This window comes from Dromaius novaehollandiae, chromosome 1 (genome assembly GCF_036370855.1).
Source record: "Dromaius novaehollandiae isolate bDroNov1 chromosome 1, bDroNov1.hap1, whole genome shotgun sequence".
Taxonomy (NCBI): domain Eukaryota; kingdom Metazoa; phylum Chordata; class Aves; order Casuariiformes; family Dromaiidae; genus Dromaius; species Dromaius novaehollandiae.
This window is the reverse complement of record NC_088098.1, coordinates 64189345-64202369: the sequence shown is the minus strand read 5'-3', so window position 1 is coordinate 64202369 and position 13025 is coordinate 64189345. Positions and strand designations below refer to the sequence as shown.

General features: G+C 38.8%; 1 protein-coding gene across 2 annotated transcripts in view; it reads left to right on the top strand.

The window, feature by feature from the left end:
- The window catches only part of KDM5A (lysine demethylase 5A), a 53152-nt gene that overhangs the window by 23378 nt on the left and 16749 nt on the right, over positions 1–13025 (top strand). Inside the window, exons 12-19 of one of the 2 annotated variants that reach the window (XM_064514846.1) lie at positions 773–935; positions 2169–2288; positions 3552–3746; positions 3853–4038; positions 4309–4429; positions 4679–4829; positions 8912–9026; positions 12329–12684. In XM_064514846.1, coding sequence (XP_064370916.1) covers positions 773–935; positions 2169–2288; positions 3552–3746; positions 3853–4038; positions 4309–4429; positions 4679–4829; positions 8912–9026; positions 12329–12684 — 1407 coding nt within the window. Of the gene's footprint in view, positions 1–772; positions 936–2168; positions 2289–3551; positions 3747–3852; positions 4039–4308; positions 4430–4678; positions 4830–8908; positions 9027–12328; positions 12685–13025 lie in introns of both variants that reach the window. The other variant, XM_064514838.1, reaches the window with a different exon arrangement.

The window sequence follows — 13025 nt, the reverse complement described above, 5'->3', positions numbered from 1 at the left end:
TATTTAAGTAGAGTACCTTATTCATATTTACAAGCAATAAAATTGAAACAAACCTCGGCACCATAGATTCTAGTTCGTTACAGCTTGCTTTGGTGAGGCAGGACCGGAGGGGCTAGAATAATATGTTCTCAATTAATTTTCTGTTTGTTTTTGCTTCTTTGTCCCTTTCTTCCCTCACACTTAACTAATTCATGTCATTGGGCATTTTCTATTTTAAGAGTCCAGTGGACTGTGGGTTTTCAGTAGTTGGTTATGTATATTAGGATTGCTTATACTTCATCAAACTGGTATTTTATTGTTTCCACTTCTTCCTGGGTTGTATACTATTCCGTTGGTTCCAGACATTGGACTTCAAGCCCAATTAAGTGAGTGGAGGAAGACTGGGAGCTCTTTTCTCTTAGACTTTGGCTATGATAGCCAATATAATCTTTGATAAACTTTCTTACTGCTTCCTAAAGGAAAATAATTACCTGTTTTATCCCTTTAGAGCATGGTAAATGACAATTGTCTTTCATCTTAGGCTTATCATGGTAAAGCTGCTGGCAGATACATTAAGAATTGTGTTGTAGAGTAATTGACTTAACAGGTTAGAATGATAGATCCTGAAGAAGACTATGTTTTTGACTGAAGGTGTTTTGGGAGGTATATGCAAAATATATTTGGCTTGATTGGACAGTGGTGTTAGATTTATGAGGTGTGCTTTGCAGTTGGATGGCATCCTCGCTTCCCTAGAAATAATGTGTTTATTCCTCTGGCTGTGTTTTTTTGTTAGGGGAGAGCCAAAGACATGGTATGGTGTGCCTTCTCATGCAGCTGAGCAACTGGAGGATGTGATGAAAGAACTGGCTCCTGAGCTATTTGAATCCCAGCCTGATCTCCTGCATCAGCTCGTCACTATCATGAACCCCAATGTACTGATGGAGCATGGTGTACCAGTGAGTACTACAGAAGCATTTTTTACATAAATACTTTTATGAACTAGTTTTTGTTCTGACGGTGTAACAATGGTTTGAAATAACTGAAGAATTTTTATGGTGGACACAGATCCAGTTCATCGGTTATAGGACATTTTTAAAGTAATTTTCTAGAATCCTTTTCTAGAGGAAGTAGTCTCTGACGAAGACTCCATCATGAAATTTAACTTGCCTTATACCAGAAATGAATGTGCCAAACTTTAAAAAAAAATAAAAAACATTTAAAAAAATCTCCAAAGCTTAACATGAAACAAAATACCATACAGAACAATTGTATGTTATATGTTACTTTTTTTTAATTTTATTTTTAGCAGCTGTGAAAGGACCTGAGACCAACATTTGGTAGTGATAAAAACATTAAAACACAAGCTTTTGGTTGAATGTCGCTATTTCTATTAGCGCTGACTCACAGGATTTAAGTCCATCTTAACCTGCCAGTGCTTTTTCTCCTCATGGATTACTGTTAAATGATTTTGGGTAGGGTGTAAGATCCCAGTGAAGCAAGGATGGCAATATATGCCCCAATCAGGACTAAACCGGTATGTAATACTGGTAAACTTGAAAACATGACTTTTTAAAGATAACATGATAATTAATCTAGCATGTGGAGAGAAGTGAAATTTTCTTTTGTAATAGTTACTCATTGCTTTTGGGCTCTCACTGGGAAGTAGTATCATAGCAGTAAATTTGTGAAATGGCTTTAATGTCTTCTGGTGATAAAATATTTGTCTTTTGTTTTGTAGAAAGCTGAGTTTTTGCAAACTCTGTTTTTGACCAGACCTTGACAGTGGCCCTTTAAGGAGCAGTCATTACCATTTGCTGTTGTGTCAGGGTAAACTGCTTCTCTGGCAAATATCCCAGCAAAGCAAACTAAAGTGTTTCCAGAGGCTTTTGCACGTTGTGGTGTGCTGGATTAAATGATGATCTGTTAGCTGATAATACAGAAGCATCCCTTTTGGGAGTCATAAAGAGAAATCCCCGTGCCTTATATTTTCAACTGCTGGCTTATATATTCAGCTTTTTTGAGTAAGGCTGTAAATTGAGGATTCAGTTTAAGAGGGCAGAACCACTCATTACCACTTCTGGTGTGGCTGTGTTTCATATGGCCTTGCGTAGGTAAAGAAAGTGATTTTTGAATGTGTTGTAGTAATAACTTCTGTTGCAAGTTTCTTTTTTTCTATTCACTTACATTAGGTATACCGGACCAACCAGTGTGCTGGCGAGTTTGTTGTGACTTTTCCTCGTGCCTATCACTCTGGATTTAACCAGGGATACAACTTTGCTGAAGCTGTGAACTTCTGCACTGCTGACTGGGTCGGTTCTTTTGTATATGTTTGCCTTGCCTCTGCTAGGTTACCTTTACAAGGGGAATGTTAGTAATTTCTTTATCTGAAGGATAATCTTTTATGTTGCATCATATGTTTTATGTTTATAGTTCCAGGTGCAACAGTTAGACTGATTTGAGTTTCCTTTACAGAAAATGATTTTGATGAGCACTTAATTCTGAACAGCTTCCAACCAACACTTTTGAGTCTTCTAAACTAAAGGTGTTTCATAGTTCCTTTAGGTAGCATTTCTGTGAGGCATCTGTCTGGATTGGTATAGGTTAATATACTGTGTGGAATTGCTGTTGTCATTTGAACATTGGAGGCATATAGGCATATAACTGTTTTGTCTCCTTTTGTATCAGCTCACTGCACCTTGTGGTTATATTTGTGCTTATTTTAGTAGCTATGCCACAGTAAAGCGTACCTTACATGGATTCATCAATAAGTTCTCTAAAGAAGTATGTCCTGCTGCTGTCCAGGACTGACAGTGGGAAGTTAAGATCTCATCCTTTATCCATTTAACTTCTGTTTTGATGTATTTAAGTAGGACTTCTAGTCCTTAATCTTTAATCAGAAAATTTTAGTAATTAATCAGAGAAGTTGTCTGCAGGGTTGTCATAGTGTCAGTGTTCTTGTTTTTTCCTGTACCCATTATGTAATCTGTTTATAGCCTCTGGCGAAGCTGCAAAACTCACATTGGCCATGTGAGATTTCCTTTGCTTATGTAAAATATAACCCAGAAATCTATGTAGCCAGTTTCTCTAGCTTTTTATATTTTTTTTCAATTCTAGAAGGGACAAAATAATGACATTAGTTTTGCTGAACTTCAGGCATCTTGCAGTTAGATGTCTTAAGTCCAAGTGTAATAATATGCAGAGGGCAATGCATTTCACCCTAACAGAGGTCATCTCTACAGTGCCAGTTTCTTTCCACTGACAGTAAGAAGAGCTTAGGACAACTCTTAAACTTACATGCCTAACTTGCAGGTGTAAGTTTATAGCAGATGACTTCCACCCAACATGGATGTCCTCTTTGAACCTGGGAAATCTTTTGTTATTTCTGTGACATATTTGAAGGCTGTTGTAAGTGACTCTCCCCCGTAAGATATTACTCTATTTCTGAGCCTCAGTTTTTCTCCAGGTTTTGTAAAGGGAGGGAAAGTGGGAGATAAGAGATCCTCTTGGAATGTCTTCCCAAAATGATAGACACCATGAGTGTTTTTTTTTTTTCTTTTGCTTTTTTTCCCTAGCTTCCCATTGGACGTCAATGTGTGAGTCACTACCGAAGGTTAGGGCGTCATTGCGTTTTCTCCCATGAAGAGCTGATCTTCAAGATGGCTGCAGATCCAGAGTGCTTGGATGTAGGGCTTGCTGCCATGGTCTGCAAGGAGATGACACTAATGATAGAGGAAGAGACACGCTTAAGAGAGTCTGTTGTACAGATGGTGAGTAGTAAAAGAGAACTTTTTCCACTTTGCTTGCAAAAGGAAAGTGAAAGTGCTTCCCCCTCCTTCCCTGGATCTTTATCAAGTGTTTAACTTTTTTCATTAGGGAGTGTTGATGTCTGAAGAAGAGGTGTTTGAACTGGTTCCGGATGATGAGCGTCAGTGTACAGCTTGCAGGACCACATGCTTCTTGTCAGCTCTTACATGTTCTTGTAATCCTGAGCGTCTGGTGTGCCTGTACCATCCATCTGATTTATGTCCCTGTCCAATGCAGAAGAAGTGTCTAAGGTACCTAAGATTTTTTTTCTCTTTTCTTCCAGATGTAATGTTTTGCTGGAGACCCATGGCTAAATACAACATTAGCTGCAGTTTTGTCATCCTGTGACTAGGAGGAATATATTTATCCTCTTTCCTTGTTTCTTGCTCCCAAGGCAGAGGGTATTATACAAGTTCTGCCTCTCTGGCCTTGTTTTAGCTGGCGAATCTCAATATAAGCAATATCCTGGCTTTTGTGTAAGCATTAATACTCTTGTGTTATTTTTCCTTCCATATCTCCAGGTACCGGTACCCGCTAGAAGACCTTCCTTCTTTGCTGTATGGAGTGAAAGTGAGAGCACAGTCCTATGACACTTGGGTCAGTAGAGTTACAGAGGCTCTGTCTGCCAACCTCAACCACAAGAAAGGTCAGACTTCTGTTGTTCATTGCAGGAGTTCTAGGACATCCTACTTTTAGTTTGTGTGCCCATTTAATGAGACTGACAGTGTGTCGACAGTTCTTAGTAGAAAAAAGAGCTAATCTGGAAGAGTATAATACAGCACATTATTGTGCATTTCAAATTGAAGTAGGCTGTCAGAACCTTGATTAAAGGCTTTGGAAACAGTTGAAAATGGCTTATTTCTGCATACACATTATTTATATACTGTTGTTACAGATGTGATTGAGCTGAGAGTGATGTTGGAGGATGCTGAAGATAGGAAATATCCAGAGAATGATCTTTTCCGCAGGCTCAGAGATGCTGTGAAAGAAGCAGAGACTTGTGCTTCAGTGGCACAGCTGCTTCTGAGCAAAAAGCAAAAACACAGGTAGGACAGGATTCTTTTCAGCTGTTTCAAATAAGAACCCTGAGATCTCCCTCCATACTAACTTTTTTCCATGTTGGCCCTTAATGCTGTGACTTGCCCAGAGATGGGGAGCAGATGTAGTGATATAGAAGGCCAAGATGCAGACCTGAGTTGTGTTAAACATGCCGTTTTCAACTGACTTCTCTACTGAAATGTGAAATACTTTGAGAGAGTTTGTGTTTGGTTGTTGATCAGAGATTTCTCTGAATGTGTGGGAGAGTTGTAGGGAAAGACAACTGGAAGAAAAAGCATTATGAAAGTCTTGACGTGAATGTTCATATTCTAAGTAGCATGGCTAAATACATGACTAAAATAATGAATTTATAAAACTTTTAGGAAAGAAAATCTGTTAAAACATTGGATTGCAAAGCCAAGTACTTGAAAGCTAGGAAATACCAATTGCCATTGGTGAGGCAAGCTTAACTGTATTTTGTTACGAAGCATTTCTCAAATACTTATAATTTTGTCAGCTGTTATTCAAGTAAGATGCAGATTGTCATGGAGGTGGAGGATGTTACTGAGGGGTTACTGGAATGTGAAAAAGTAAAGTGTCTTTCAAGAGTTGGTTGGGTCATGGGAGCTTAGGGAGCAGAGCAGTGCAGAGAGCAAAAATAGAGTCCATAGCTTTTGAGCTAGGCTTTTACTGCTTGTCAGGGACCGTGAGAGGCAATGATAGGTGGCTGAAAAATAGTGGCTTGTCTCAGTGACTTCTGGCAGTGGTAGACTCCCTTGGCTCTTCATGTTGTCTGCCTTGCCAGTAGCCTTCTTGGTATTGCTCTGTCCCCTGGCCCTACCTCAGCAATATACTGGATGCATTCCCTGTTCAGCTTTCATTGAGCCTTCGGTAATGTATTCTCACTTTCCCATACGTGTTCTGTGCCCTAAATGAAGGTCCCAGAGAGAAGAATTTGATCACGTAACCATAATTCTTGTGGCTGTGGTTATCTGAATAACTTTAAGAGCTTGCATTTCCTGTGTGTGTGTAGTTTTTGATGTATAACTTAGGGCTTTCCAAGGGAGGGAGTGAAAAAATACATTTTAAATTGTAATACTCAACCTTGCTACATGGGACATAATGCATCATTATCATTTGAATTTTGAACACTGAAATACTAGTTATACCCAGATCTAAGTGTAATACCTCACATGATTGGAAAGCTATTATGTAACAGAGAAGCTTTTTTTGATGCATCTTGGGAGAAGGAAAGCCCTTCTGTTATTTTTTCTTTTTGGCTTTTATTTTGTGGCTTTTTTTACTTGTGGGATCCAACTAGAATAGAGGTATGGCCACAGAGCACTCTGCTCTGATCTGCAGGACTACAGCTACTGCATTGCTGTGTTCCTAGCAAAGTTTAATTATTTTGGTAGCCCCTGGGCATTCCTGATATGTTGTGTCCTTTTCCTTCTGCTGTTGGAGGATGTCAGCCTTCTCTCAATGGACTTGGTTATTTGATGGGTTTCCAGGATTTTCCCAAGAAGCACAAGGAGCAGAAAGGAAATGACAGCTTTTAATGGTGTATCTCAACTAAAGCTTGAAGGAATTTCATGGGGCAAAGAAAAGGAATTGTGTAGTCTGAGGGCTGTTAGATGTTGAAGAGCAGTATGTAACAAAATTGAGGTGTGAGAACTTTCTTAAAGATTTTTGAATCCTCTTTGAACAATGTTAGGAAACTTAAATGTAGAGGTCACCTTCAGCTTCTTCTTTAACATTTATATCAGTATTTAATACATTGAGAAGGATAACATTTACACAGAGGATAAGGTGTATAAATAAAACAAATTAAAAACGAGTCTGGAGGCAGAGCAACTTGGCAAGGATTAATGCAGCAGTAGATTCATGGTCAAGAGTAGCTAAAGTAAGTCTGTCCCTCGTGTATCTGGTTACACGTAAACCTGAAAAATAGATAACGTGAAACTATGAAGATATGACCAATTTCCCAATCATGTCTTTCTTCCCCACTGTTGAAAGTTGTGAGTTTTTGTAGGCGTGGACAGTTGTATTGTTTTGTGCAACATCTAGTGGTGTGGCAGCACATGTTTGCCTAAGGTGACTGGATGCCAGAATGCTGGCATGATATTGCAGGAGTTTGTCCTCTGCAGAGCGACCTCGCACTCTGCCTGCAGTGGCATACTTTGCAGCTATACACTCTCCAGTCTCACAAGAGTGTTGGAGGCACAGCAGGTCCAACTCAGTAACCACTCCTTTTCAGTCTCTTCGTAACAAGTCAAAGCCTTCAGTATTCCTTTTATTCCCCCTTCAAGTTTTAGATATTGTATAATTGTATTTTATGGTTAATCTAAATTTTACTTCTACAATTATATTTAAGACTGTTGAAAGACTTAATTTTGTTTTTCTTTAATGTTCTCTCAGTAATAAAATGTAGATTGATTAGCAGGGAACAGCTCTTCAGCGTTCAAAATCTGTCCTACTTGTGAAATTGTGCATGCCAGTGATATTTATACCAAGTGTTTAATTTGTGCAATGTGTCACTTGTAAGTCTTTTACTGTATTCAAGCATGTTATGCTTGTTTCAAATGATTTTTTAATGGAAATGTCTATGCAGAACATGTCCTAGTCAGTACCAATCTCTTGCTGTTGCGAGGCCGGTTTCTTCAGTGCTTTGGCTACAAAAGGTACAACTCTAGAAAATAAGATTTCTTTTTAGAGCCTGTTGCTATTACACATCTGAGACTTCTTGGTAGTACCTATCATGGCAGTCAGTTGCTCAAGCTGCCTGGATCAAGCAGGAACAAATCTCCACATGGGTCTTGGAAACAGCTTTCTCCCTCAAGCTGACCAGGAGGAGGATATTTGCTGAAATTATCTCCTTGGGAATGTGTTGCTACTACGAACTCCTGAAGATAGGCTGTGTCAGTGTTATGCTTTGTCCCTATATTTTTAATGCATATAGTTTCATCCGTATGTCAGCATTGCTGTGTGCCTCTTGCTCAGAAGTTCTGTTGATGACAAAAGTTTTGCTGAAATTTGGGCATCAGCACCACTGAGGGTCTCCTTGTCAATTCCATGCCCTTCACTTTTTGAGATGGCTGTTATGGTTTCTGTGAATTTTTTATCAGCATCATTTGACCCAGCATCCTTACAGCTAGATCTGTCTCTTGCCAATGGTGTCCATGACTGAAGTTCTGAAGATGCTTATCTCAAGCGGGAGTGCCTGCTTCCTCTGAGACTGCTTCCGTTTCAATATTTTTGGCATAGGTGTCTCTGTTCGAGACCGTGTGCATTTTTGTTTGTTTGCTTTAAAGAGTGTTTTTTTCCCCCATGTTCTCTTCTATGTGGCACTGAGATCCTGTTACAGATCTTGCCTTCAGAGAGACCTTGTTTTTTGGGTTCCATTTTCAGAAATACCTATGATTTTCTCCTTGTTATCTGATCAGTCTTAACTTTTTGGAGGTTCTCCCTTCCATCTTTCCCCCTTTCTTTTTCTTTTTCCACATTTCAGGCGTCTTGAATTACTTTCTCTGAAGCTCTTGAGCCTTTCATTTATGGTTTATGTAGCTGCATGTTACTCTTGTGTAGTTCGTTCATAGTGTTTCTTTCCAGTATCCATTTCAACCTGTGTTATTTTGCCTAACCCCGTTGGCTTTCGGAAGGGGATACTGATAGTCTAACCAGCTATGTATGCCCCTTGGTAATGATTTAGGGCTATGGCCAATATTTTACCGAAAGACAGATTTTTATTCTAGTCAAAGCTTAATGTTTCTGCTGCAGAAACCAAACTCCGTCCATGCTGCCTTTTGGCATGTTCATCTACCTATTCAGAACCGACCCAACTAAAAATCACCTAGACACTCCTTCCTCTATAGAGTAGGATAAATTCTTTTGAAGATGCTTAGTGAGATTACATTAAACTTTTAATGCTTTGGAATTTTTGTGGATTTTTTTTTAGTTCTGAAGTAATGAGGTTTTCTTGTAACTTCTCAGTAATCTTGACTGTTTTCCATCATTGGGAGTAAATCCAGGGTATCAATCTTCTCTCTCACATAATCTTGTCTAACTGTGTGTGCTTTTATGCATACAGCAGACAGAGCCAAGATAGCGGAAGAACGCGGACCAAGCTAACTATGGAGGAGCTGAAAGCATTTGTCCAACAGTTATTCAGCTTGCCCTGTGTTATCAGCCAGGCCCGACAAGTAAAGGTAGGTTTGCATCTATTCCTTGGAGATATTGAGTGTGGAGGGGTTTTTTGCTTTTTTAAAATGGAAAACATCACCTGGTGGCAATAGCTGAAGGATATTTTTCTTTAAGAATCGGTCCTGCGCTGGCAGAGATGGATTGAATGGAGTTGTTTCATTTCAAGCTCGTAGTATAAAGCAAGTTGTTGCTTCACAATGATATCTGTGGCACCAAGGAAGGAAATAAAGTATTCCGGATAGATCTAGCTTAGTATCTCCCTACTTTACTGGGTAATCTTATTGTTGTCATTGCAGTTTTGCTGATCACCTGTTAGTGTCTGTCCATAAAGGAATGGTAACATGCATTCCCTCGCATTTTCCTGCTCACTTGCAAGGATGATTCTACATGGGCGTTTTTATGCTAGCGTAGCTGTATCAGCTCGATAAGTAGGGCTCAGTTTGGTTGCATAAGCATGGATATCTAATGCCCTTTGAGATACTCTAAAGCATTCCATGTGGGGTATTGCAGATGGCACTAGGCATTTAGGTAACTAAACAGAGCACTTAAAAAGCATATGGAGTTATATTCATGTAAAGGTGCCTGTCACAATGGGCATGGTCAAATGTACTCATCTTGCTCCACCTAAACCAGGGTAGATCATGTCCGCCTGCTGCTGTCTAGGCTACCTGGTTTTATCTTGGCGAACTGGTTACTGTTGTTACAGCATCGTTAAAGCTACCTATAGAAATAAAATTCCCTGTTAAATCCTACTCTTTTTATACTTCTCTATGAACTTCTGAAGGTTACATTAATGTGCTTTTTAGGGAAGGCGGGGGAAAGCAGTACCACATTGGTGATACTTCACTTGAATCTCTAAATAATTCTCAGCCTTTGTTTTGCATTTTACAGCCCTCTTTAATCTGTATGCATGGCCTATGTTTCTTGTTTCTCCATATGCAACTTTGCATCTGTCTTTGAATGAATCTATACTAATAAGTGATCCAGATCACACTGATTCCCCTGACTGCTATTCTCATTTATTACTCTGGCAGTCTGTATCATAGCAAGCATTTTCAGCAGTGATCTTATTTGCTTCTGTCATTGATGAAATGTTAAATACTGTTTAGCCTACTGAACAACTTCTAGAAAACCCCTTCAAGAAACATCCTTAATAAATAATGTTTTTTTTCACCTTGAGAAACACTTATGGAAGTGTATCTGTTAACTGTTTGTTAAGCCATGTGTTCTCTGGTAGTTTTAATAAAAATGTTATACAGCCTTAATTGAACTCCTAAAATTCTAAACGTATTACCATATGTGCAGTTACACTTATATAACCAAACATGTTTAAAAATAAAAGAATTGCTGTGTTTGAGAAGCCTGTTTTCCATAAAACAATGTTTACAAGTGTTAGTTATGTCCTTCTTCATCCATGAATTCTATATTAACTTTTCCGTGGTAGTTTATTGCTGATATCAAGCAGGGTCTTAATACTGGGCTTTCTTCATGTCTTTATGGTATTGACAAATTGTTGCTGAAAACAGGTATCTTCAGAAAACTCCCTAGAAGTCCAGGACGCAGATTATCCAAGCCTGTTGACTCTAATCTTTATCCTTCAAAGATGTTCTTTAACATGTTCGTCAGCTGCTAATGGAGTGGAAAGTATATTATCATCCTCGTATGATATGAAGATTTTACTGCACTTCTTTCCAGATACAAATGAGAAATATTTACTGAGCATTTTCTGCCTCATGAAACTTTATCACCTTTTATTAATGGACGTATAAAATTGCTAGGATTTCTTTTTTTCTAATGCATTTAACACCTGCTTCTAATGTCCTCAGCTCTGTCATCTATGTATTATCTCTTAATGTCTTTAATTATCTTTGCTAATTTTCTAATGGTTTGTTGATTCTTGTTTAGCTATTTTGTTGCTGTTGCATCCATTTGCTGGGTAGCCTATTAAGACTTTTTGGCTACACAATAAACTCTTCAGTTTTAATTCGTATTTCTATCTAAACTTTTCCTCCCAACTAATCTCTCATTTTCTTTGGCCTTAGGAGATTAGTCTATTGAAATACTCTATGCATGCATGTTCATGTTTTTGAAGCTTCAACATCATCACTAACTTGTAAAATAGATAAATGTATAATTTTACTGTTTAAAACTATAGCCTCTTAGCTTATTGAATGAAGTTGACTAATGATCATTTATGCCTAAGCACTCACTAACTTTTAGGATGGCATTTGAATGTAATTATCCATTGTAATGAATTGCAAAATAATTATGTCATGTTGGATGATGAGTATTTTCTAACACAAAAGGCATTGTAATTATTAAACTGTAATAATTTAATGTTGTCAGTATGAAGCATTCAGCATATGTTCCCTAAATCAAAATCCTTATAATGTGGATCTCATTCTTTTTTTGGTAAATGCCTTCTGCTCCAGACAGTTATGAAAAGCAGTATCAGACATGAAGAGCAGTAAACTAAGGGTTAGGAAACCCAGGTTTTGTGCCTCATTGTGCCACTGACTTGCTATCAATAATATGTCTTTTTGTAAGAGACTCAGGCATGAATCAATTGAGTATGCTGGTTGAATGTCCTTGAATGAATCTCCTGCAGAGACTCTTTCCCTTCTATTTGCATTATTTGATTTTTTTTTTCATTGTGGTGCCAAAATATAAAGACAAGGAGAATTGCAGTAGTGCGGTTCAATTTCTATAAAAATTATCTTCCTTTGTTAAATGATTTTGCATTTACATTTCTTTCCTGCATAAGCTAAAACCCTTGTGTTTAAGTGGTGGGCATGCCTTAGGAAATAGTCATCTTAAATGTGGCCATGATTCTTTTAATGATCTTTTGATATTCCTGTCTGTATACAACTCTGACCTGTTTTTTCTCCTCAGAAAATTTGAGTTCTGTTGTGTATTATCATCATTAGTGCCTCTGGCAATAGTTTGAAAGGATGATCTGTTTGCAGAAGTTTCCTCCACTTTTTTAAAGTAATGTTGCCTGGGCAGTACTGTGTTCTGTTTTGTTGGGATCTGTTATCAGCTGCTGCTGCACAATTTTAGTTACGGAGTTTGATGCAACTAATATGCATTGTGTCTGAGATATTAGAGCAACTCAGTTTAGATAGTCTGTTATTTACATCTGTCAGATTGATGGCTTATGACAAACCAGCTGGCTGGCATTGTAGAAGCTCTGACTCGTTATTGGGTGATCACTTACAAATTCACTGCTAGTTGATCCTCCAGTCAGCTTTCCCTTTTGATTCTATGTGCTTTTCTCCTAATTGATTTCTGCTGTATATTACTTCAGAATCTGCTTGATGATGTAGAAGAATTTCATGAACGTGCTCAAGAAGCTATGATGGATGAGATCCCAGACTCTTCCAAGCTGCAGGAGTTGATAGACATGGGTTCTGGCCTCTATGTAGAACTTCCTGAACTGCCAAGGCTGAAGCAAGAACTGCAGCAAGCACGTTGGCTGGATGAGGTGAGGTCCACCCTCTTGGATCCCCAGAGGGTCACCTTAGATGTGATGAAGAAGCTGATTGACTCAGGTGTTGGCTTGGCACCACATCATGCTGTAGAGAAGGCCATGGCTGAGCTTCAAGAGCTGCTTACAGTGTCCGAGAGGTGGGAGGAGAAGGCCAAGGTCTGCCTGCAGGCAAGGTGAGTGTTCCTTGGCAAACTGTTCCTATGTGTCACACTCTTGGGAACCTTGGCCTCTTTGAGGAGCACGGTGAGAAGCAGGGGCTTTGAAACTTTAATGCGTTTCTTTACCTCCCAGCAGTTTGCTGTTTGATTGCCCAGGAGTTGGATTTGAGTTTGTTAATGAGTTACAGAAGAGTTGATACCCTATTGGGTTGGACAGTGGCAGGAGAGTGTGAGTGTTGCCACTATCCTTGTTATTCTTTAAAACAAAAAGCACAAACACAAAACACTGAGTATGCTACCTTCTCCTGTGTTAAGGAGTTCTGATGCTGTGCCCTTTTGAATTTGGTAGTGCACAG